The 27,576-nt window shown below is 41.2% G+C and overlaps 1 protein-coding gene across 6 annotated transcripts in view; it reads left to right on the top strand.

Annotated features, from left to right (window-relative positions):
* Nucleotides 1–27,576, top strand: part of ADGRB3 (adhesion G protein-coupled receptor B3) — a 1,461,501-nt gene that overhangs the window by 782,272 nt on the left and 651,653 nt on the right. For all 6 annotated transcript variants that reach the window (XM_073569395.1, XM_073569396.1, XM_073569393.1 and 3 more), the window contains 3 exons: nucleotides 8,326–8,520; nucleotides 13,969–14,037; nucleotides 26,975–27,083. In XM_073569395.1, coding sequence (XP_073425496.1) covers nucleotides 8,326–8,520; nucleotides 13,969–14,037; nucleotides 26,975–27,083 — 373 coding nt within the window. The remainder of the gene's footprint in view (nucleotides 1–8,325; nucleotides 8,521–13,968; nucleotides 14,038–26,974; nucleotides 27,084–27,576) is intronic.

The raw sequence follows: 27,576 nt of genomic DNA, 5'->3' as shown, positions 1-27,576 counted from the left end.
TTAAAAGCAGCTCAAGATTGTTGTTTGTTGTTTAACAATTGCATCAATTTCTAGACATCTGTAGCAGTCTGGTGAGAACGTTCTCAGCACTCTCTCCAACATAGTGCATCAGTCTCTGTGTCACTTTTTGGGTAACTCAGACCATACCAAAAGTTCTTATCACAAACCCAATTGCTGCTAGTTGGTAGCAATTTCCTGCAGAAGCTTGTCTGGCATTTGTGACATAGCCTTCACAGTTACCGCATCAAAGCCCATCAAACACAGGTATCAGTTTACTCATCATTTCTGGTGTGGAATGCCACTTTACACTAAAGGTACTGTCACACTTAACGATGTACCAGCGATCCCGACCAGCGATATGACGCTGTCAGGATAGCTGGTACATCGCTAAGTCGTCGCTAGTGAGCTGCCACACAGGCAGATCTCAAAAGCGACATCGCTGGGGACGGGGATCGCTACTTACCTGTCAGACGAGGCGATCCTGCGTCCTCCCGCCCGGCTCCACGCGTCGCTCGTCGTCACAGCAAGAAGCGCCGCAGGAAGCAGACGACGAGAAACAGTCCAGCCTGTTCTCGTGCGATCAGCGATAACCAGCGGGGGAGCCGGTTGTAGGTAAGTATCAGACACAGCGATATCGCTAGCAATATCGCTATAACGTCACTAGTTATAGCGATATTGCTAGCGATATCTCTTAGTGTGATAGTAGCTTTAGTCACCAGGTTCCAGACTCCTTGGGTATGGCATTCATTTCATCACTATATGGCATCTATCTCCTCATCCATTCTGATGGATACACTTAACATGCCAGTTTAAATGTTTCTTCCTCCTGCTATGACATACTGCACCTAATCCCTTTAATGGCTGTATTTGCCTATGAAAATAGTCTGGTGTTTTCTGTTTGGGGCAAACATCAATAACTGCAGCTAGAGCCGAGATTCTTTTCATAAGACTGTTACCGTTATTAAGCCCTAGGGTGCTGCACCTTAATAGAGGGTGCTACTCATCCACACTTTCTAGCTAACTATGGTGCAGGCATTTCTATCTACAGAACAGCTTCTCCTCCACTGTCTGTCTGTATCAGCTGTATATGTCTGACATCTATTGAAGGGAAAGTCAAGGCATTTATCATCACTGTGACACTCTAGGGGGTTTGATGATGGATAACCCAGTCATGCCATCACCACCACAGTGCATAAAAGACAATGCAATGCCCTCCCTTGCTAGATACCTCAACTACTGTCCAGCAACACCCAGCCATCAGCATTTCTCTGACCTGAAGCATAGTCCCCATAATGTCTAGCTTTGATATACAGACTGCCTTGCAAGGCTCGAGTGGTGTATCATGTGTTCATGTAACACATTTGATATAAATCTGTCATATCAGATACATGGTACTATAGCATAACCAAACATTAGTAAGGAATGTCTGAACAAACTTAACTGAAAGAGAATAAGGCTACCTAAGGAAAAATATTTAATGGCGGCATGCAGCAGCACACACAACATAATAAAACATGACATAACATTATAATGGTGCCCATTGTATGGCATAGCTGATAGCAATAGAGTGGCATTTGCATTAAAATAATCTCTGCAATGAAGTGTTATTTCTAGCACAAGAGGGTCAACAGTAATCTGTTGCATCGCATAGCATATTAAAGTCCAGAAGATAACTGTGGGGTCCGTACAATACTTTTGTGGATTAATGTTTAATCCACTTATTCGTATAGAAGAAAAAAAATAGTAATTTTACAGTAAAACCTTTTAAAACTTATTTTTTATAATGGCAGAGAATGTAGGGAAATTAGTCATTTACATTCACAAAATGAATGACAGATGGAAGATGGCATTACAGGAAATATTTTCTCCAAGGAGGCATTTTCTTTTAACTCTCTATTAAGACAAGTTTCACATCAGTCTTAAAAAACACTCCACATTATCAGGAGAATATATTAGGGGACAATTACCCTGCTGTTGGTATTATTGGAGATTTATTATCTTTTTTTCAGAGGGATTTCTTATTTTAGTGAAATTAGAACTCATTTTGGGGGTGTAAATTTGACAATTCAACCTTGTAATAGATTTACCCCAGATTTTTGTCAACTACCAGTAGTGTGGATGACAACTGACCCTGGGGAAATCTTGAAAAGAAAACTGAGAATCACAAGAATATCACCTCACTGTTGACCCTTACAACATCAATCTATGTATGTTCTAAATTACTTCTTTGAGGTATTCCATGCTTGCAATCAGATTAGATTTTTTCTGCTTTCTTTGCCTGTGCAGTTCTGAAGATTTTTAGCAATACAGTATATTTTCACCTATTTTGCATTGTTATTATTATTTTATTATTATTATATTTCAAAGATGGACCATAATTAATAATGGCGAGGATGATTATGTTTTCACTTATTTTTTGGGGTTACTCAAATAGCATGTTCTAATTCTTTAGATACAATATAATAATTCATATTTTTATTGTTTGTTTAAAATGCTTAACCATGATAGGTGTCATTATTCAGTCCATTTACTAATTTAATAATATTACCAGAGCAGTGCCAATGAGCTCATTTGTGTAGCGCCGTCTCACTGTTTACTAAAGTCTAAATCATGATGGATGGTTCCCCTTGTCAATGATGGAATGGAGAGTATTCAGACAAGACCTGTTCATCAGCAATGTCTATTAATTAACACTTGCACTCCACTGCACATAGGCTAGTTTTTAAAGCCATGTGAAGTGTTAAGATGGTACTCTTGTTAGAACATGGCCACTTTTGGAAGAGCCCATTACTAACTCAATCCAACACTATCAGTGATTCAGACTGCAACAAAAAAAATTTCAATATGCAAATGAGAACATTGGCACAGTTCTGTTCAAAACTAGTTTTTAAGTGGATTGGGTGACCAAGGGTGACCAGGGTGCAGTCATCTCATGTGTTTGGGGTAACTATTAAAGGGAACCTGTCACCATTTTTGTCATATATCAAGTAAAACTATCACCTTATTCAGTGCCTGTGCTTCATTCCATAAATGGTAAATATATCCCCCTTACTCCCCTTGTATACCCCCAAAAACCTTTTGAAGTTCTCCCACACTGTATGATAATCTTGTTGGTCCGGGCTGATGGGTGTCCATTCTGTGCTATCTATCCCAATACCCAGCTTCTGCTCCTCATTCTTCTGCCTTCATTGACGTCACTCTCATTGCTGGGTGAAATCTGGCATTTGCACAGAGAAATCGCGCTGCTCGCACCTGTACACTACGCTTTGCCCTACTGCGGGCAGATGCAAACACATAACTGCGCTTGCTCACAGTAGGGCAAAGCATATTGTGCAGGCACGAGGCATGATTTCTCTGCCAGGCATAAGATTTCACCTGACAATGTGGATGATGCAGGAGGCATCATCCACATCAATTAAGGCAGGGGGACGGTGATCAAAAGCCAGGAGGAGGGATGGAGAGCACAGAATGGACCCCATCCGACCAGAAAGACAGGATTAACATACAGAGTGGGAAAACTTCAACTGTTTTTTGGGGTGTATACAGGGGAGTCAGGGGGGTATACTGTATGTCTATTTATGGAATATAACAGAGGCTCTGAATAAGGCGATAGTTGCAGTTGATATGTGACAAAACTGATGATAGGTTCCCTTTAATCATACTAATGATCAAGCTTTGTCTTATATATTGTCATGCATAGATGTACAGAAATGCACATGTACTGCAAAAAGATAAATTTACCATCTTGATTGCTCAGGTGCTTCTCACAAAATTACAATATCATCAAAAAGTTAATTTATTTCAGTTCTTCAGCACAAAAAGGAAAACTCATATTATAGTCATTACAAACAGTGATCTATTTCAAGTGTTTATTTCTGTTAATGTTGATGATTATGGCTTACAGCCAATGAAAACTCAAAAGTCATTATCTCAGTAAATTAGAATAATTATCAAAAAACACCTTCAAAGGCTTCCTAAAGGTACTGTCACACTTAGCGATGTACCAGCGATCCCGACCAGCGATATGACGCGGTCAGGATCGCTGGTACATCGCTAAGTGGTCGCTAGTGAGCTGCCACACAGGCAGATCTCACCAGCGACATCGCTGGGGACGGGGGTCGCTACTTACCTGTCACACTAGGCGATCCTGCGTCCTCCCGCCCGGCTCCACGCGTCGCTCGTCCTCACAGCAGGAAGCGCCACAGGAAGCTGACGACGAGAAACAGTCCTGAACGTTCTCGCGCGATCAGTGATAACCAGCGGGGGAGCCGGTTGTAGGTAAGTATCAGACACAGAGATATCGCTAGCAATATCGCTATAACGTCACTAGTTATAGCGATATTGCTAGCGATATCTCTTAGTGTGACATGCCCTTAAGCATTTAAAGAGGTCCTTTATGTAGCTTCAGTAGACTCCACAATCACTGGGAAGACTGCTGACTTGACAGATGTCCAGAAGGTGGTCATTTACACACTCCACGAGGAGGGTAAGCCACAAAAGGTAATTGCTAAAGAAGCTGGTTGTTTACAGATTGCTGTATCCAAGCATATTAATGGAAAGTTCAGTCAAAGGAAAAAGTGTAGTAGAAAAAGGTGCACAAGCAACCAGCCTTGAAAGGATTGTTAAGAAAAGGCCATTCAAAAATTTGGGGGAGATTCACAAGGAGTGGACTGCTGCTAGAGTCATTGCTTCAAGATCCACCACACACAGATGTATCCAGGACATGGGCTACAAGTGTCACATTCCGTGTGAGAAGACTCTCATGACCAATAGACAATGCCAGAATTGTGTTGCCTGGGCCAAGAAGGAAAAGAATTGGACTGTTGCTCAGTGGTCCACGGTATTATTTTCAGATGAAACTTGTCATGATCCATGCTGGATCAGGACTGATATAAGGCACAGGTAACCTTTTTTTTCTGTGCTTAGGTTTGGCTTTTTGGCCCCCGGTGGCCATTAGCATTATTGCACTGTGGTGTCTTTTGTTCTAAGTTTGCCCCGGTGGTGGTGAGCGTCATTGCACTCTTGTTTCTTTAGTTAAGTGCACATTATTATGAAGCAGGTGTGATTGCTGGCTCTTACCTATAAAAGAGTCACAGGTGTTGCAATCAGGGTTGGTGATAGTGTTCATTTCAACCATTCTTGGTGGAGGAAGGAGCTGGAAAGCGTTCCTTGCAGCACTGTCTTAGCCCTGGTGTGGAAGGAGTCAAAGGGAATTTCCTTGTCGCTCTGACAGAGCTTGGTGGCAGCTATTCAGGAGGAGAGCTGCTTTCTGGGGGTGGACTCTGTTGCCAGGAGCAAACGCAACAGAGTGAAGCTAAGTGGTGTTTCCCTGTTTGTGTTTTCCCTTAGTGTGTATTAGTACAGCGGTGGGGTCAGTGCCTGCGCCACCCAGCTCCCTATAAAGGGATAGGTGCAGAGTGTGCTAGGGCGACAGGTATCCTGAGCGGCACCTGGTGTGGAACCGGCATAGAGAACGTTAGGAGCGTTAGGGACACTGACTCAGGGGAGTGCAGGAAGTCTCCACATCCCCTTTCCCTGTCACAGGGCCCACCATTGTAACTGTTTCCCCTTTCCCCGTGTCTTGTTGTTTTAGATACCGGCCTGCGGGCCGCATCACACAGGACCGTATCACGTGCCGCATCTTGTTGTTTCAGTTACCGGCCTGCGGGTCGCATCACACAGGACGGGCATCATGACAAAACTACATGTTGCATTTCATTTGGAAAGCAAGGTCCCATAGTCTTGAGGAAGAGTGGAGAGGCACATAATCCAAGCTGCTTAAGTTCTAATGTGAAGTTTCCACAATCAGTGATGGTTTGGGGAGCCATGTCATCTACTGGTGTAGGTCCACTATGTTTTGTCAAGACCAAAGTCAGCACAGCCATCAAACAGTAAATTTTGGAGCACTTCATGTTTTCCTCTGCCGACATGCATTTTAGAGGTGGAAATTTCATTCTCCAGCAGGATTTGGCACCTGTCCACACTGCCAAAAGTACCAATACCTGGTTTTAAAACAACAGTATCACTGTGCTAGATTGGCCAGAAAACTTGTCTGACCTTAACCCCATAAAAAATCTATGAGGTTTTGGCAAGAGGAAAATGAGACACCAGATCCAACAATGCAGACGAGCTGAAGGCTGCTATCAAAGCAACCTAGGCTTCCATAACACCTCAGCAGTGCCACAGGCTGATCACTTCCATGCCACACTGCATTGATGCATTAATTGATGCAAAAGAAGTCCTGACCAAGTATTGAGTGCATTTACTGAACATACATTTCAGTAGGCCAATATTTCGGATTTTAAAATAATTTTTCAAGCTGGTGATATAAAGTATTCTAATTTACCGAGATAGTGACTTTTGGGTTTTCATTGGCTGTAAGCCATGATCATCAACATTAACAGAAATAAACACTTAAAATAGATCACTCTGTTTGTCATGACTCTATGTTAGGGTTTGCAGATCGCACCAAATATAACTTAAGATAAGGTATGATCGCACCAGGGGTCCACCGTGCAGTAATGTGGAAACCGCAGCTAAGAAACAATGGCAGTGCGAAGCTGCGAACAGGCACCATAGACACACCGAGTTAAAGGTCACTCAGTGTGAACAGAGTGCAAAGAAACTGAAGGCACTTTAAGCTGTGCCCTGTTAGATGTCACAGGTGCACAGTAGTAATTACGCTAGTTGGGGGTCTCTATAACTTACCCTCATTATGCTGGTGATTGAGTCTGCCCTGTCACACAGTTTGTGTAACGTGCACATGCGAATGAATCACCCAGTGCAGGTGCTAGGCTCAAGCGGGAGTTCCCACCCTACACTGCCTGACTCAGAGAGCTCTAGCAGTGCCAGTAGTTGCAAGCATGCATATAACTTCTGTCCAGAGGAGTCGGAATAAGCTTGGCACGAAGCCAGCCCTAATACATGCACACAGGGTGGTAACAAGTACCTCATACCCGTAGACAACACAACAAGCACCTCAGAGATCTTTTTATAGACTAGACCAGTCAGAAAGGACCTTACTCGCTGACCAATCCGGACTCGCCGCAGGACCTGAGTAGCTGACAACTGACCACCAATTGGATGTTGCCACCTCACGAGCATGCTCAGTAAGGCGTACCCTGGACTTAGCCTCAGGAGTGACTGTTTGCTGCTGAGTTTTGCCAGTTACTATAGCTGATCCTGGAGAGGAAGCAGTAACCAAGTGCACAGCCCAATTCTGAGCAAGACGCTGAGACTGACGTCTATGCTGAGCAGCATTCACTGTGGTCGAGACCACAGGAGAAGACAAGGCTTGGGATCCATCCTGTACCCAGGGAGAATCCCGGCGCCTAACACTCTATTTAATATATGAGTTTCACTTTTTGTATTAAAGAACTGAAATAAATTAACTTTTTGTTGATATTCTAATTTTGTGAGAAGCACCCGTACATTTGAACAATTTTGCAAGATTTATTAATCATTGATTATATGATCTGATACTTTACTATAACCTTACCCTCATATTTCCACCTATGTGTTTTGCTTTTTCCTGGTGAACATATATTTGAATATAATATGTTTTTTTTTATATTTCTAATTTTGTTTTATTTATTTTTATCACTTATATAGCGCCATAAATTCCACAGCGCATTACAGACAGTCCCCATTGGGGCTCACAATCTAAATTCCCTATCAGTATGTCTTTGGAATGTGGGAGGAAATTGGAGAACCCAATGGAAACCCACACAAACATGGAGAGAACATACAAACTCCTTGCAAATGTTGTCCTTGGTGGGATATGAACCAAGGATCCCAGCTGCAAGGCAGCAGTGCTAACCACTGAGCCACCATGCTGCCCATAATATATATAACTCTTTTGAGGTATGGTACCTTATTTGTAGGGTTTGTAATTTTTAAAATTTTAAAACACAAAATTAATTTATGAGAGGATTGCATAAATAGCGCATAGTCATTATAGAGCAGATAACAAAGGTCAACATTTATAACAACTTGAAGTTTTCAATCTTCTGTAAACTGGAGCTATTATAATCTCTCGCCTTTGTTTGAAAATAATTTCTAAGAATACAGACTGCTTACTCGTGTGGGGCAAGTGTTAGCAAACTGATTTTCACTGTAGTCCTGTAGATTAGAAAAAAGACTATTTCTAACAATGATGCTAGAGAAAAAACACATATGGTTGTACGCAGTGGCAGGTTTTATAAGATTTGTAGAAATAAGACAGATGGAGCAATGTTTCTAAACTTTGCACTATATGTTATGTACTGGTTTTCAATCTTGCAAGTGTCATATTTTAAATATATGCCATCTATTTGATCGATACAGATTAAAGAACATCTTGCCAAGGGACAAAGAATGTTGGCAGGGGAAGGAATGTCTCAGGTGACTAAAACACTGCTTGATTTGACTCAGAGGAAGCATTTTTATGCTGGGGATCTTCTGATCTCAGTGGAAATCCTTAGAAATGTCACAGACACTTTCAAAAGAGCGAGCTACATCCCTGCATCTGATGGAGTACAGGTAAGACATAAGCAATCATTTCTTGCTTGACAAACAGTGAAATATGTTTTCTTGTATTATATTGGTTGTTTTCTACTTATTTCTAAAAAAAAAAATGTAATTGATTAAGCTTTAATTAGCAAACATTGGACATAAAAGGTACCAAACCCTATTTCTGTTATTCCTTGCTTCTATTTCACCTTTAGCTGGAAAACCTCCATTTTTATCCACCACTGAAATGTTGACTATCGCATGCGGTAGCTCAGTAGCTACTACCGTCAATGTCATGACATTATAAAAGTGCTAGAAAACTGGAATAAAAGTATTATTCTCTGAAGAAATATTGTTCTTCTTTTTTTAGTTGATTGAGCTTGTAAGAATTATCCTCATAAAGAACTAGAGACCCACCATTTTACAGATGATGAATTATGAATATAAGCACATATGGATATCAGAGTGGATAATCCCTTACTCTTGAATCCTATTCTGTTAGCCAGGACAAAGCATTGCCCTGGGGATTCAACTGAGCTATTTATTACTAGGCTGACTATTAATTTCATTAAGCACCATATATTAATTTATTTCTCCTGCAGTGGTCAAATCAATTGAAAATGTTATCTAAAAGTCCCCATACATTTTAGATAACTTTCAGCAAGATCTAAAAATATTTTTTGCTTATTCCCCTAAATATCCTGCTATGGTCCATCTCATGTGTATGGAGACCTCCTGATTCTTACCTAACAGATGATGTCTAGGTACAGAAGGATCCCACCTGGTAAATTCAAAAGGCCTTTATGTTTGGTTGACATCGGGATAGGTCACTTCCTGTGGAGTCTGGCACCAGCTCTCTCATAGAGAACACAGAAATACTTCACCAAGTCGACCGCTCTTGTGCATCAGGGAGTTAGGAGACATTAGTGTTGGCTCAAAAGTTTTCCATTGTGCATAGGGGCCTTTCTCCCGTTTCCGACATCGGGTGTAATAGTACACCGATGTCGGACACCCTCCCTTTGATGTGGGCTTCAGCAGTGAGCCCACATCTTTCCTGGCACATGTCAGCTGTTTTAAATTGCAATCAACCCGCAGCTATTAACCCATTAATTGCTGCTGTCAAATGCTGACAGCAGCATTTAACATACGCTTCCAGCAATTGTGCCGGAAATCCGCCCATCAGTGATCCCATCACGTGATCGCAGATCACTGATGGGTTGGTATGAAAAACAAAGGTCTCCTGGAGACCTCTATGATTGTCACTGCCAGCTTGCGTGAGCACTGCCCAGTGGTCGGCGCTCATAACAAGTGAGTAATTCAGCTACATACAGGCGAACTGATCATCGCCTGTATGCAGCAGAGTCGATCGGTTTATGGCAGTTTCAAGTCTCCCATGGAAACTATTGAAGCATGCAAAAAGTAAAAAAGTTTTTAAAAATATTAAAAAAATTAAAAAATATAAAAGTTCAAACCACCCCCCTTTAACCTCATTTAAAATAAAACAATATAAAACAAATATACATAGATTTGATATCGCCGCCTTCAGAATAGCCTGATCTATCAATAATAAAAAGAATTAACCTGATCCTTAAACGGTGTGGTGAGAAAAAAAGTTAAAACTCTAGAATTAAGTTTTTTGGTTGCCGCAACATTGCATTAAAATGCAGTAACGAGCGATCAAAAGATCATATCTGCACCAAAATGGTATCATTAAAAATGTCAGCTCGGTGTGCAAAAAATAAACCCTCACCCAACCCGAGATCACAAAAAATGCAGATGCTACGGATATTGGAAAATGGCGCAATTTATTTTTTAAAAAAAATTTGGAATTTTTTCACCATTTAGATAAAAAAGAACCTAGACATGTTTGACGTCTATGAACTCATAATGACCTGGAGAATTGTAATGGCAAGTCAATTTCAGCATTTAGTGAACCCTGTAAAAAAGCAAAGCAAAAAAACAACTGTGAGATTGCATTTTTTAGTACACAATATGTTAAAACCAATTGTGTCTTTCAAAATTACAACTCGTTCCGCAAAAAACAAGCCCTCACATGGCCATATTGAAGGAAAAATAATTATGGCTCTGGGAAGAAGGGGAACAAAAAACGAAAGTGCAGAACCGAAAATATCTCCTGTCATGAAGGGGTTAAATCAAAACATGGATAAATTGCCATGAGAAAAGCTTTCAGATAGCCTACCTGCCTTTCAAGGATGGAAAGGTGCAGAAGAACTATAGATGGCCTTAGACAGAGTTCTATCGTTGTCAGTAATGCCAGCTTTCCCTTATAGTATAACATTTAAAGCCTGATCTTCATGTACACATTTGAATGTTATTCACTGTTCTTTCTTAATCGGCAGCTGCTGTGAGACCTTTAAGAGTGTCTTACTCAGCGTGCAACAGATGCCTTGCGGTTCTTTGAAATTTTCAGTATTCCACATGTACAAAAATGTTAAAGGCGTTATCGAGGGAAAAGTAATCTAAATGCATGATGAAACATAAGATTGCATTCTGCTCTTGAAAACAATGTCTTTCTGAAGGGAATACTAAAAAGCAAGGTCTTGTGCTGTAATGTCAAACAAAAAAGTTCACATAATGCCAACATTTAGATTCATGTACAACTCTCATGTTAACACATTGTTAAGTCAATAAAATGCAATATACTAAATTGTCATTCTATGTCAGAGCACTTCAGGTTACATTATATTAGTCGGTAAATGATGCGTCTACCTTTCAGTCTCATTACATTTTCCACATGGCTAAATGTCAACTTTATCCCATGCATTATAGTAGTACTTCAAATTAAATAATATTATAAAAATAATAGTGCCAACATATTCCACAAATTTCACACAAAAATATTTAGTGATTTATTAGGTTTCACATTTGTTATTGTTTATTAGGGTAATATGAATAAAAGGGAGCATTTATTATTTGCTTTCCAGTATATTCATTTTTAGAATAGAAATCATTTTTTCTAATATTCTCATCATGGGAACAGGCACTAACAAGAAATAGTGAAAATTCTATTATATTTTACACTCTCTCAAACATGCCTCTAAGTATTATGACTAAAAATGATCAAGTCAATTTGAAGCCAACTGAATTTGTCACAATTTCACCAAAAAATTATATTTGCCAGAATTAGAATTTTTTGTAGTTCAATTTACTTAAATCAATATAGCACCTGGTCAGCTACCAATTTTCTGCATAATTTTAGAGCCATGAAGTGTACAAAATGTAAAAAAAAATACTTACCTCACTTCCTCACTTGTACTCCCACTGCAACTCCCACCCCAGTCCTCCATCAACTCCCTTTCTTTAGATTCTGTCCTCTTCTCTTCTCTAGTCATTGTTTGATGAATCTGACACTGATATCACTTGATATCATAACCTTGAAATCCTACCCACATCAAAACATGACACCTATTAGCAACATGATGCCTATTAACATCATGACATGTATTGTTTCCTTCAACTTCATGACATCGTATAAGGTTTTGTCAGCATTGAAGATCCTAAAGAGTGAAGACCTAAGAGAAGAAGAGCTGGAGGGAAAGATCAGCAGATGATTATTTGTAGAACTTATATACTATAATGGAAAGTCAGTATATTATGTCCTTTTACACTTAAATGGTACTCAGCAAATGTGAATAGAATAATGCAGAAAGGAAGAAAGAAGTTAAGGTACAAACCTGTGCATGAAGAGACAGAGCAGGCGCTTCTTGACCAGAAAGAAGCCCCTGATCGGTGTGAAACAACTGAAGTATTTTACATGCTAGCACTCTTTAATTTTAGAATTTTGGAATAAAGTCTGATGAACTTTTATGCATGGATGCCAGAATTTCATTCTTCTTTTCTACAATACTAAATAAGTATGTCATCATTACACAGCAAAGAGTGTTAGGGACGGCAGAACGCACTAAATCTAAAATAATAGAAAGTGCGTTCACCGCCCAGGGTCCACCATGCAGAGGTGTTAAACTACTGCTATATAATGGCAGACGCACAATATGGCGGTATATCGCACACGGGTTGAACGTCACCCAGTGTGCACTGAGCGTACTCTGTTAGCTTCACAGAGACGCCTTAGACATAAACATAAGTACTGAGCCTTTTGGACTCAGAGAAATGCACTCACGGTATATGGTCACAGGAGCTGAGCCCAAGGCAGAGGGACAAAGTCCGTCTAGACCTATCGTGCTTGCGGCGTCGTTACCGCGGATGCCCACAGGTGCTGCAGACTGCAGCTCAGCGACTGACACAGCCGCTATGCGACAGTGCCCAGGAGGGACGCACTGTTGGACGCTAGTTAGGTGATGATATGCACTGTGGCTTGTAGTGTGCCACTGACTGGTGCTGACTCTATGACTAAGTCCCTATCCACACACGTAATATCAGAGGGAGGGGTGTATTAATGAGTCATTCGCAGGTTCATGCATCCATCATCATTCACACATGTAGCAAGTAGAGTCTATACTAGCGCATGGCCGAGCGGCCATGCAAACCATTTATAGCCAGGACCTTCCGGAAGCTTCCAAATCCCTGAGATGGACCAATCAGATCATGAGAAGGACCTGAGCATGTGACTCCCGATCTCCAATGTAGCGCGACTTGAGGACTTAGCCTCTGAAGTAGCTTGCTGCTGAGCAGCCTGCACTGCCATTGCTGGCCCAGAGGTGGCAGCGACAGCCAGACCCACAGAGCTGGTCTGAGCAGGGCGTCTGGAACCCGGGATTGCTGCGCAGGCTCCTGGGCGGTCGGTGGAGAATGGGAGACCACTGAATGCAAGGCTCTGGATTCCTGCTGTGCAGTTGCAGGAACCCGACGCCTAACAAAAGAGAGTGTGGTGACAAATTCAGATCTACTACATTTTTAAAGAAGACATAGGCATGTTTGCAAGAGCAATGGGCATGGCCAAGATACGAATATGAATATGAAATTTGAGTGGTTTGGAAATGTCTTTATTTCAACTCATGATTGGGGCAATCTACACTAAATATAGCAAAATAACACACATAATAAAAAAGCTAGACTAGTTAATATTCCTTCTAGTTCTTCTAATAATGCTGCAAATTCTGCAGTGTCACTATGAGATTCGGTAGTAAGTGATAATTATGATAGATCTGCCACTGTTTTTGACAGGAATATAGATACTGTATTAAAAAAATAAAATACAAAAAAGCATTGTAGTATTGTCATATTTTTATTGACCTGAAGAATCATATCGTTAAGCTATTATTACTGATCAATGAACATTATAAAAACAAATTCCTAAAAGGATGGAAGGAATTGCAATTTTTAACCGTGAGAAGTCAAATGCAAACTCTATGAAATATGTACAGTAAATCAACTCTGCTGAAAGATTTCCAGATGTCATGTATTGTGCAGTATTTCTATAAAATATGTTAGTCATATTTAGTCTGAATGTGTACAATTGCCTATCACTTTTAGCATAATGGCATATATTTTTTTCAGAACTTCTTTCAAATAGTTAGCAACCTCCTGGATGAAGAGAACAAAGAAAAGTGGGAAGATGCACAACAGGTAAGACAAGTATAATGTATAATGATTTAATTGACTTGAATTATTCTGCCCTTCTTTTCATTTGTTTAAAATTATGTAAGATTTACAAAAGAAAAGTGGCAAACGGTTTGAATTCATTTAAATATGTTGTTTTATTTCCATGACTAGGTTACGGAAATCATTATTCAAACACTACATGCTTGTATAATTATGCATTTTTGTATATATAGCCAATGTACAACAATAATGTTCCTCTTGGGCATCAAAATAGCGATCTAATCTTAGCAGTAACCACTAAATTGGTTGTCCCACCCCCAGGGAACTCCTCTAACCAACAGAACCCACAGGACCCCTTTTCATTTTACTTGGGAGCTATGTAGCCCCTAAAAATTATTATAGTACAGATAATTCAGGGAATTCAAGAATAATTTGTGCAATGTGTCATACAAACACTTTTAGCTCGACTTTCTCAGTATCCTCTCCACCACATCACCACTTTTTGTGAAAACTTTTCATTCATTGTGCCCCAAACAGCACTAATACCATTCATTTGTACTCATATTTGTGTGTCACATAAGTGCAAATAGTGCAGCATTAAGTGCCTCCCCACACAGTAAGGCTGGGTTCACATGTAGCGGAACTCCCGCGGAAGTTACCGCGAGAATTCTGGAATTCCATTCCGTGGTAAAATCGCATTTTAAATTCCCGCAATTTTCCAGCGGAAAAACTAGCGATTTGCAAGTGTAATTAGCTTGCAGAATGCTAGCGCTTTCCAAGCGATCTGTAGCATCGCTTGGAGAACTGATTGACTGGTTGGTCACACTCGTCAAACATAGTGTTTAACTAGTGTGACCAACTTTTTACTATTGAGGCTGCCTATGCAGCATTAGTAGTAAAAAGATCTATTGTTAAAAATATTTAAAAAAATAAAAAATCGGGTTATATTCACCTTCCGACGTCCCGCGCAGCATTCCCAGGCCTCTGTGTTGCTCCGGCAGGTCAAGTTCCCAGTGATGTATTGCGGCAATGACCTTTGATGACGTCTCGGTCTTGCGAGACTGCTACAGCATCCCAAGACAGTGACATCAGCAAAGGTCATTATCGCAATGCATTACTGGGAACGAGAGCTGCCGCGTATATCACTAAAGACTGGGGATGCTGCGCAGGACGACAGAAGGTGAATATAACCCAATTTTTTATTTTTTATTCTATTTTGTACAGGGATATGCTACCCACAGCCTGGAGGACATTCTCCTCTCCTCCGAACCGTGGGTACCATCCGCAAATGTTCTGCTTACTTTTTGCATGGTGGGCACAGCCACATGCGGAAAGTAAGCAGAACAATGCATTCCTATGTGGGCGGAATTGGCGCGATTCTGCAAAATAATGAGCATGCTGTGTATTTTTCCGCGATGTCATTCCACCACAGTGTGATGGAAATATATATTTCATATAGATCTCACTTGCATATATCCTTATATACTGATATACACATATCAGTATTGTATTATATATATATAATGACAGCTAACATCTCTAATATGTGACCTATAATCAACTGTTTAGAATGGCCTAACTAACTCATGACCCAGACTAGTGCAAGCCAGATTAGCTCCTTGGTGTTTTCCCAGATATCGAGAAGAGGAAGTAACAACAGATGTTTGAAACTGATGTCTGGTTTTTGCTGAGTTTGCAAAACAATGTACAGTAAATCATATGATGTTTAAGTCACCCTCATGCCGGACACTGCCATATATGTTCATGTATTTAAACCAACCAATTAGATAAGAAGTTCAGCCTTATGTTAATGGGGTAACCACCCTTTTCTACATGCATCTATAAATATATGTATGTACAATAAGCTAGCAGAGTTCTGCTGGAATGAGTTGTTGCTAGCAAGGTGTTTGGCTTCTTCTTTTCCTTGAGCGCTCAATAAGACTCTGTTCTAATTAGGACAGGCTGCAGCACACACAGAGATATATATCTATATCAATCAAATTTCCACAACAGCGGGAAACTCCGCAGCATTAGCACAGCATTGCAGAATCCCATAGGATTGCATAGGATGCTGTTTTTTTGTGTTTTCACAGCAAATTCGTGCGTTAAAAACCACCGTGAAAACGCGAAAAAACCGCGACGTGTGAACGCAGCCTTAGAGTGTCCCCTTTAGGTCTCTACTTAGCAATAATGCCCTATTTACGCCCAATACAAAATAATGACCAATTCTTTGCCTCAAACATAGAAATTCCCACCTTTTATTTTGTGACCACCCCATAATATTAATTTTTCTTTTACATGTCCCAATACAGTAAAAAATGTTGCCATTGAGCTCCAATCAGTAAACTGTCTCTTTCTGCCTCTTACACAATTATGTCTCCCTTGTGTCCCTACAGTGCTAATGTTCCCCATAGTAAAAGTGGTAATTTAGTGGGTTGCAGCAATAGTAGTACCTTTTTTCTTCCACTGACAAGAAATAAACATATGTCCAAGAAAAATAAAGTTGATCAGCACATCCAAAAAAATAGATAAAATCTTAAAATGTAATTCCATAAATGTAAAACAATTAAAATCCGCATTTTGCTGACAGACAAAATACTCTTACATGCTTTTGGATCTATGTGTACCCCTAGATATGTTTGCCCTGTGATGTCGCTCAATATCCATAACATAATAACCGCAAAAAAATACACACAATATTAATGCTCAAGTTCACCACTTTCCTGACTGCCCTTTGTCTTCACTGACCAGTCCTTCACATAATCTGAGATCTTCTTTCTGACATTTCACCTGCTGTATTAAACTCTTCAGCCATCTTTGTACACCATGACATCTGGGGTATACTCAGTTCTGGAAGCACTGATGATAAATAAAAATGATGAGTATCATGTGCATCCGGAAATATCAGGCAGTAGAGGTTAGTCTTATGGGCAGTGGGCAGCAGAAGCAATGGGACAGGTGATTACTGAGGTAACTAATACTTTTTTAACTCTTTCTCAGTCCTCCACAATTCTGAAAAATGGCTGCCTATTTGTTTCTATTTCGCTGAATTGCAAAAATTTCAGATTCAGGAGAATATGAAGTTTTAATAAAATTTGAGGAGAATTCACTTCTTTTTAAATAAATTCTCTTATTTCTAATGTTTAAATGGATGAATATCAATTTTAAATCTCTACATACAGTGGGGCAAATAAGTATTTGATCCCTTGCTGATTTTGTAAGTTTGTCCACTGACAAAGACATGAACAGTCTATAATATTAAGGATAGGCTAATTTTAACATTGAGAGATAGACTATCAAAAATAATTATATAAATGTATTTGCATTTTACAGTGAGAAATAAGTATTTTATCCCCTACCAATCATTAAGAGTTCTGGCTCCTACAGACCAGTTAGATGCTCTTAATCAACTCATTACCTACATTAAAGCCAGCTGTCTTACATAGTCAGAGCTTTCTTTGGATGTCAGGGGCAAGATCATAAACCTGCACAAAGCTAGAATGGGCTACAAAACCATACGTAAGGTGCTGGGTGAGAAGGAGACAACTGTTGGTGCAATGGTAAGAAAATGGAAGTAACACAAAATGATTGTCAGTCAACATCGATCTTGGGCACCATGCAAAATCTCAATTTATGGGGTATCCTTGATCATGAGGAAGGTGAGTGATAATTTTAAAACTACATGGGGGAACTTGTTAATTATCTCAAGGGAGCTGGGACCACAGTTACCAAGTAGACCATTGATAACACATTACGCGATAAAGGTCTAAAATCCTGCAGTGTCCGCAAGCTCCCCCTGCCCTAGAAGGCTCATGTGCAGGCCCATCTGAGGTTTGCCAATGAACACCTGTATGATTCTGAGAGTGATTGGGAGAAGGTGCTGTGATCAGATGAGACAAAAATTGAGATCTTTGGCATTAGCTCAAATTGCCGTGTTTGGAGAAAGAGAAATGATGCCTATGACCCAAAGAATACCATCCCTACTGTCAAGCATGGAGGTGGAAACATTATGTTTTGTGGGTGTTTCTCTGCTAAGGGCACAGGACTACTTCACTGCATCAATGGGAGAATGGACGGAGCCATATACCGTAAAATCCTGAGTAACAACCTCCTTCCCACCACCAGGACATTAAAAATGGGTTGTGGCTGGGTCTTCCAGCAAAACAATGTCCCAAAACACACAGCCAAGGCAACAAAGGAGTGGCTCAAAAAGAAGCAAATTAAGGTCATGGCGTGGCCTAGCCAGTCTTCAGACCTTTATCCCATAGAAAACTTATGGAGGGAGTTGAAGCTCCGAGTTGCCAAGTGATAGCCTCAAAATCTTAATGATTTAGAGATAATCTGCAAAGCGGAGTGGACCAAAATTCCTCTTGACATGTGCGCAAACCTCATCATCAACTACAAAAAAACTTCTGAATGCTGGGCTTGCCTATAAGGGTGTTAGGGACGGCGGAATGCACTAAATAAAAAATAACGTAACGTGCGTTTGCCACCTGGGGTCCACCGTGCAGAAGGTGTTAACACTGCTGCTAGATAATGGTGGACATACAATATGGCGGTATAACGCACGCGGGTTGAACGTCACCCGGGTGCTCTGAGCGATCACTGTTATATTCACAGAGACACCTAAATGATAAGCACAAAATGCTGAGCCTGTTAACATTACAGGTCAGAGAAGTGCACGCACAGAATATGGTCACAGGAGCGGGGCCCTTGGCAGAGGGTCAGTGTCCATCTAGACCTACCGTGTGTGCAGCATCGCTCCTGCGGATGCCAAGAGGAGCTGCAAACTGCAGCGTGGGGAGAGACACTGCTGTTAATCGACAATGCCCGGTTGCAAATGCACTGTCAGATGCTAGCACTGTGGAGGATGCTAATGTGGCTTGCAGCTTGCCACTGGCTGTCGCTGACTCTAAATCTAAGTCTCTATTGTCATGATACCAGTGCTGATGGACCGGCAATTCTGGGGTTAATGGTTTAATCTCAGTGCAAACTCTTACCTGCACACCTGGGACTTATTATGGTGGCCTCTCATTGGTTCGGCCTCTTTCACACTTCAGTTTTTTGCATCAGTTATAATCCGCCAAAAAGGCGGACAAGCGGATCCGTTCTCAACTGATGTGAACGGATGGCACAAGATCCGTTTTCAGACGGATCCTGAAAATGAAGAAATTTAAAGGAATCGCTGGCCGGGAAGGAGAGAGAGAGAGAGAGAGAGAGAGAGAGAGAGAGAGAGAGAGATTTTTTTTTTTTTTGTCCGGCACCCAGAAAGAAATTCGGGTTAAATCAGTGTTTGCAGGATCCGCCAGAGAAAAAAACGTTACAAGCTCCGTTTTGAAATTTTTGAGGATGGTGACGGACAGCAACTTTTGGCGGATCCTCACAAAAAACAGATGCAACGGACAGCAATCCGTCACAATCCGCCATTAATGCAAGTCAATGGGAAAAAAACGGATCCTCAAAAAAAATTTGAGGATCCGTTTTTTTTCAAAACCTGGCGGATTGTGACTGATTGTAAAAAACGGAAGTGTGAAAGAGGCCTTCTGGGAAAGCTTCTTATTGCCCCAGGAAGCTCCCTTCCCCCGTCAGTTATACTTTCGCCCTTGGCATTGTGTGGTGACCCCTGAGTGTGTTTGTGCTGTGTTCTTGTTTATCTGATACTCTGTGTACGACTCGGTCTGTTCTCTGGATATTGCTTGTTGGATTCTGCTTGGTACCTTCTATGTCTGTTTGGTTTTGACCCCTGCTTGGCCCCGACTATCCGTTCTGTCTCATCCCTGGTACTTTACTGCTACCTCTGTGTATGACCTCCATTTTGCCTGACTCTGAGTATTTCTGTATAGTGTCCTGCCATCTCTGAAAGCAGGACGCTAAGCCCCGCCCCCTTGCAGTCACAAGACCGTATGTCCTTCACTGCTTGCTAAACTTCAGCATCTACAGGTCCTGTGTATCTGTACTTTCTGGCTGTACCTGACCCCGGGCCCCCCTACAGTATGGGTGAGTCCCTGCTCAGCAGAGGCTGCATGCCGGCGCTGGCAGGATCCTGACATTATAACTGACCGTTAAGTTTTTGGGGGTTTTTGTGCAGAGAGTTATGGATCCCATACAGTCTCTGGCTGACCAGATGAAAAATCTGATTCAGATGTTTCAGGGTTTATCTCTAGAGCAGCAAGTTCTGGCTCATTCTCAGCAGCAGATTTCTGAGACAGTGCGAGGGGCTTTATCTGCTGGGTCTCTGGGGGTGGGGGCAAGGGATGTTGTCCTGGTGTCCCCGGAACCACCAGTTAAACTGCCTGACTTTTTTTTCTGGGAACAAAAAGGAGTTCAGGGTCTTCATGGAGGGGTGCAAACTTTTTTTAGTTTGAGACCACGTTCCTCTGGGGGTGAAAACCAGAAGGTAGGGGTCATTATGTCTTTATTAAGAGGGTCCCCACAAGCTTGGGCTTTCTCCCTTCCTCCCACTGCCCCTAAGAGAGAGTCTGTGAATGCATTCTTTGAGGCCCTCGGGCACATTTATGATGAGCCTGACCGAGTGCGATGGGCAGAGGACTTGGTGATGAGTGTCTGTCAGGGGAAACACTCGGCTGAGTGGTTTTGTACTGAATTCCACCGCTGGGCTGCAGAGATTTCTTGGGACGACGCCGCACTCCGAGGACTCTTTTGCAGAGACTTGTCCGAGCGGCTGCAGGATGCCTTGGCGTTACATCCCCCACCTAATTCTCTTGAGGACGCCATGTCCCAGGCCGTCCGGATGGACCGCAGGCTGCGGGCCAGAGGGGTGATGCAGGTGGAGACCCCATTGTTCCCCAGTGGAAAAGAGACTGCCCCTGAGCTCATGGACATAGGCGCTCTCTCCCTGAAGGATACGGAGAGGAAACGCCGGAAGGACAAGCAGTTATGCTTTTACTGCAGTAAAACGGGACATTGGAAAAGGGAGTGTCCTGATTGCCCGTCTTCGACCCGGTCGGCGGGAAATGACTAGGTCTGGGTAGTCGGCGGGGAGACTACTCAGACCCTCAGGTACCCTTTTCCTCGTTTTCTAAAGTGTTACTGCATGTGGAACTGTTGGTGGATGTTGTTCTTTTTGCTCTACAGCCTTCATGGACTGTGGATCATTGATTAAGCTCATTGACTCCCAATTGGTCACACGCTGCAAGATAGGGACAGTTAGGCTCAAGGTTCCGATCAAGGTGGTGGCCATTGACTCCTCTCCCCTCACTAAGGAGGGAATTGTCTTTATGTTTGACTTGTTTTTGCTCAGAGTGGGCGCTACTCATGTGGAAAACCTAAGTTGTTTGGTTCTGGACAATCTACCTGCAGGGTTGGTGTTGGGCATGCCCTGGTTACAATGCCATAACCCAGTTATTAACTGGAAAATGGGGGAGATTGTTCAATGGGGGCTTAATGATTTTAAGTTGTGTGATAAATCCGCACTGCTGGTTGAACCTGTTAAATCAGTGTCTGTATCATCTGTGGAGCTGGAAGGTATTCCGGAATGCCTGAAGGACTTCTAAGATGTATTCTCTGAAAGCGAGGCCGAGACGTTACCACCACATAGACACTTTGACTGCGCTATAGAGCTGGTCCCGGGGGCTAAATTACCTAAAGCCCATCTGTTTAATTTATCCGGCCCTGAGCGCTTGGCTATGAAGGAGTACATTGCTGAAAGTCTGCGCAAGGAACACATACGTCCTTCAGTCTCACCTGTGGCAGCAGGTTTCTTTTTTGTAAAAAAAAAAAAGATGGCGGGTTACGTCCCTGTCTCGATTTTCGGGAGCTTAATCAGATTACTGTATGGAATACGTACCCCCTTCCGTTGATTCCCGATTTGTGTAACCAACTATCAGGGGCAAAGTGGTTTTCTAAACTGGATCTTCGGGGGGCATATAATTTGATAAGGGTCCGGGAGGGGGATGAATGGAAAACTGCGTTCCTTACGTCCGAGGGACTGTTGGAAAATTTAGTCATGCCGTTTGGTCTTACCAATGCCCCCACCATATTTCAGAATTTCATCAACGTGGTATTCTCGGATCTCATTGGTTGTTTTGTCGTTATCTACTTAGATGATATTTTGATATACTCCTCCAACAGGCATTCTCATCTGGAACATGTACGAACTGTTCTCCAAAGACTGAGAGAAAATCATCTGTATGCGAAATTGGAGAAATGTGTATTTTGTGTTCAAGAATTGTCTTTTTTTGGATTAATTGTATCTTGTGAGGGTTTTCACATGGACCCCAAGAAGGTGCAGGCCATTGCGGATTGGGTGCAACCCCGAGATCTTAAGGGTCTTCAGCGCTTCTTGGGGTTCGCCAATTATTACCGCAAATTTATCCGGGGGTTTTCGCAGGTGGTCAAACCACTCATGGATCTAACATGCAAAGGTGCGGATGTGAGAAATTGGTCCTCACTCACAAAAGAGGCCTTTGCGACTCTGAAAAAATGTTTTATGTCTGCTCCTGTGTTGGTACAGCCAGATCCGTCCAAACCATTTGTGGTGGAGGTGGATGCCTCCAAGGTGGGGGTGGGGGAAGCTCAGGTGGTGGTGAGGCGGCAGAATGGTTATTGCAGGCTGTAAGCTTTCCTGAAAAGATGGGTTTTCAGGTTCCGTTTGAAGGATCCGAGGGTGGTGGATAATCGGACGTGTTGAGGCATGGTATTCCAGAGGATAGGGGATATTCAGGAGAAATCTTGGAGGCGGTTGTGTGAGGAAAGAATAAGTGTGGAGGAGAGTAGGATGTCTTGGGAGGATCGAAGATTACGTGAGGGAAGATATTGGGAGATTAGTTCAGAGATGTAGGGAGGAAAAAGGTTGTGGATGGCTTTGTAGGTCAGTGTTAGTAGTTTGAATTGGATTCATTGGGGAATTGGGAGCCAATGGAGGGATTTGCAGAGAGGTGAGACAGGGGAGTAGTGAGGAGAGGTGGATTAGTCGGGCAGCAGAATTGAGGACAGACTGGAGTGGTGCAAGAGAGTTGGCAGGGAGGCCACAGAGGAGAGTGTTGTAGTAGTCATGGCGGGAGATGATGAGGGCATGTAAGAGTTTTAGTAGATTGAGGACTGAGGAAGGGACGATTCTGGAAATATTTTTGAGTTGGAGGCGACAGGAGGTGGCAAGAGTTTGGACATGTGGTTTGAAGGACAGGGCAGAGTCGGGAGTTACTCTGAGGCAGCGGATTTCAGGTGCGGGAGAGAGCATGATGCCGTTTACCATAATAGATAGATCAAGTAGGGAAGATACGTGAGATGGAAGAAAGCTAATGAGTTCAGTTTTGTCTATGTTGAGTTTTAGGAAGCAAGAGGTGAAAAGGAGGATATGGCTGATAGACACTCCGGGATTCTGGACAGCAGAGAGGTGACATCTGGGCCAGAGAGGTAGATCTGAGAGTATAAATTTATATACGTTATACAATGTGATTTTCTGGATTTTATTTTTGATATTCTATCTCTCAATGTTAAAATTAACCTACCCTTAAAATTATAGACTGTTCATGTCTTTCAAAAAAAGAGGATTCCAGCTTCCATATAAAATAGAAGCTTATTCAAGCATAAAATTGAAGCTCCAGACAAAACGCATCAGTGCAGAGTAAGAAAAAGAACAGCGGTCTGTTCGAAACGCGTTGCTTCTGCCTCTTACTCTGCACTGATGCGTTTTGTCTGGAGCTTCAATTTTATGCTTGAATAAACTTCTATTTTATATGGAAGCTGGAATCCTCATTTTTTGATGTTTGCACGTGGGACTACACGGTGTCCGTGCTTCCTATGCTACACCAGCCAAGACAGGTGAGCTGGTTAACCCTTTTTGTTCATGTCTTTGTCAGTGTGCAAACTTACAAAATCAGCAAGGGATCAAATGCTTATTTTCCCCACTGTAATTAGAAGCTACAAATTTACTAGAGGAGGTAATCTTCTGCATTATTTCCTGCCTATCACCACTCCCATGGACTTGATTCACATCTGTACGTACAGTATTGTTACACCACTGTTATCACCAGCGCTGAACAGATGTTAATCCAGCCCATGGAGAAGATGATATGCTGGGAATTAAGCTGAGGATCAGTAATCTTGCTGAGAATTGGCCAGTCCTTGAAACACTTGCAACCTCATTTACAAAAAAAGATTTAATTGATCTTCTCAATGATGGAATATCCATTTGCAGTCCGGGATGCATGTTTCATCTTGACTTTTACAATCTAACTACCAATTAGTTTAATAAATAAGCTCAGTCCTTTTTAGAATGGATGCACTGAGTCTGTCACATTAGGGAGAAGGAAGTCCAAATTCATGATAGTTTTCTTTGGCATATATCGTGTTTCTCCGAAAATAAGACCTAGCATTATTTTACAGTATTTTTCTAGTAGGCTTGAAATGTAATCTCTACTCCAAAAATAATCTCTAGTTACAGTCAGAGCCGTTGTTAACAGGTCATGAAAAAATGGGTAATTGCCCAGTGCCTCCACTATCTTAGGGGCTTCAGATATTTATATTCCGAACTTAAGACTGCTAATGGATCTTTGGTGATATCACGGTCATGTGACAATGATGTCACCAGAGGTCCTTTAACTGATGGAGTCTAGAAGAACGTGGCTGGTATGTACCATATGTGCAGTGTGTGTATATACATGTGAATGTATGTGCAGTGTGTGTGGCGGGGTGTTTTTGCGTGTGATGATATTATTTTTTTATTATTATTATTATTTATTTATATAGCACCATTGATTCCATGGTGCTGTACATGAGAAGGGGTTACATACAAATTACAGATATCACTTACAGTAACAATGACAGACTGATACAGAGGGGAGAGAAAACCCTGCCCTTTCGGGCTTACATGCTACAGGATGGTGGTGAAGGAGACAGTAGGTTGGTGGGTTGCAGCAGTTCCGGTGTTGGTTGAGGTGATATCACCGGTAGTGGTGAAAGAGAAGGAGGTAGCGGGGTCATTGCAGGCTGTAGGCTTTCTTGAAGAGGTGGGTTTTCAGTTTCCGTCTGAAGGATCCAAATGTGGTTGATAGTCGGACTTGTTGGGGCAAAGAATTCCAGAGAATAGGGGCTATTCGGGAGAAGTCTTGGAGGCGGTTGGGTGAGGAGCGAATAAGTGTGGAGGAGAGAAGGAGGTCTTGGGAGGACCGGAGATTACGTGAGGGAAGGTATCGGGAGATTAGTTCAGAGACATATGGGGGAGACAGGTTATAGATGGCTTTGTAGGTCAGAATTAGTAATTTGAACTGGATACGCTGAGGGAATGGGAGCCAGTGAAGAGATTTGAATAAATGTTGATTTTTTTTGGTTCAAGAATAAATGCAAATTGTTGTTCATGCAAATAAGAAATAAGATATCTTCTTAAAATAACCTCTAACCCTTTTTTTGGAGCAAAACATAATCCGAGACCCTGTCTTATTTTTGGGGAAACATGGTATATGACCTAATATGACAGCCATAATCCTACGTTAAAGAAGCTATCATTGTTAATTTATAATTTAATAATCAAACTAAGTGAAATGATGGTAAAATTATATAATAGACAGATACATCATTTCAGATAAAATCTATTTTTCCATTGATACATTGTTAGGATGCTCTGTTAAAAGCCTTTGCTTTAGATATTTCTATTACTGACATAACTCCTTTCACAGGTGGGATGCTGCTTTTTTCCATGAAACTTTTTTCAGTGCAATGTAAAAAATGAATTGAGCAGATGGATTATTATGATATGTGGATGTCCAACACATCAACTCCTCTTCATTCATTGTGATTAGACCCTTTTGATGGTTGTAATGGAAGCAATAGGGAATTTGTTCTGACCTCATTTGTTCTTTCTTATTATCTGCTCATACAGAAAACATTAGGCAATAGATTTATACTAGAAAATTTCTTATGACGCAATCCCTTGACATATTATAAGGCCTCCAAAGTTGGACCCGCTCTTTAATTATTCTATAGATTTGACAATTAATTCTTCCACAGTCCTTTTTAGTTTGCTGCAGTAAAGCCTGTTTAGTTGGATGGCAATTAAGCATCTGTTCCTCTGAAGACTTGTTCAATATGTTGGAAATATTTCTTAATTTATATTATTACCATTACATCTCTTGAAGGGTGTAGGATGTCATAAAAGCTGTGAATATGCCCGTGTGATTCATGACTCCATAAAATTGAATTACTGAAACTGCTAAAATTACCATAAGCTAATATGTTTGCATTTTGGGGAAATTTTGATAAAGTTACACATTAATTCGACAGCTATGTGTGTAAAGTAAAAGAAATGGCTAATCATTGAAAAGTACCAAAGAAAGGTATAAAGCTGTTGTCTGAGCATATGAGTCAGCTGCAAGGCATCCCGAGTTGTCATGGAAACAAGTATGTGGAGTGCTGCAGAAATGGTTGCTTTGTTGATCCCAATACAATTATTTTGTAGTACTAGAACAGGGAGAATGCCTGTTAACAGCGCTGTACCTTCTATTCTTTCATGTTTGTGAGACCCCGTAGTAAAAGATACAAGTGTTATCAGTGCAACGTATGTTTAGCATCTTAGTATTTGCCGTGCAGCTTCTTATATTCTTCCGATATGTTGGCTTATCTATGGAAGCTATGGATGACATTCTGTGAAGTGCAGCTGCAGAGACTAGCACATCCTTTTCAAATTAATTGTCAATGCAACAAGCCAGTAATTATGGTTTATACATGGATCGGATGTATGGCAGCATCCAATTTCTCACAAAACTCCAATATTGCAGCTGCTTTTGTGAGGACACTTATAAGGATGAGCCCGGCTATAATTTTCAATATATGTTTTATCATAACATATTTCTGACCCTCAATGGACAGCCATTTTATCAATTCCACATGTTTTAGGTTGATAAACCGATAAGGGGCTCTCTACTGGACATTCAGCATTAAGGTCATGTCTTTCTAGCTTATGTAACCTATTCTCTGCTATTGCCACTGTAATCTTTAATTCTAGATTTACCCAGGCTCGATAGAACTGATGCAGGTCATTGAAGATTTTATACACATTGTCGGAATGGGAATGATGGATTTTCAGAATTCTTATCTCACAACAGGAAATGTAGGTAAGAATCAACTTTTGATTTAGTATGTGTCTTCCCACAATGCTTTTTAATCTTTAGAAGTATTATGTGTCAAGGATTACTAATGAAGAAGAAAATATGTTTTCCATTCATATAAAAGAGGAGTTAAGACTACATGTCTATTTGGGTATAATGGACATGGCCATACAATGGTAAATCAGTAGCAAAAGCATAATAATTATATTTACTTGTTTACAGAGATATTGTTATTTGTGCCAATTTTTTTATAACAATCATTGGAAAATCAAGTGCAGCCTAAGAGGTAATTTAAAACAAAACTAGCCATGTATAGGTATTGTCTTCTTCGTCTGGCCATGTGTAAAAAATACTTGTTGGTCAAACAAAAACTATCACTACCAACATTTCCATAAACATACATGCTTGGTGCTGACTTATCTCACAGAAGCTTATCTCCCTTAAGAACAAGAAGATTAAGCATGTTGAAATCCAATTGTTAGATTCTTCCCTTCTTTGA

This window comes from Dendrobates tinctorius, unplaced genomic scaffold (assembly GCF_039654945.1).
Source record: "Dendrobates tinctorius isolate UK_male_01 unplaced genomic scaffold, ASM3965494v1 ptg000024l, whole genome shotgun sequence".
Lineage (NCBI taxonomy): Eukaryota > Metazoa > Chordata > Amphibia > Anura > Dendrobatidae > Dendrobates > Dendrobates tinctorius.
This window is presented reverse-complemented; position numbering and strand designations above follow the sequence as displayed.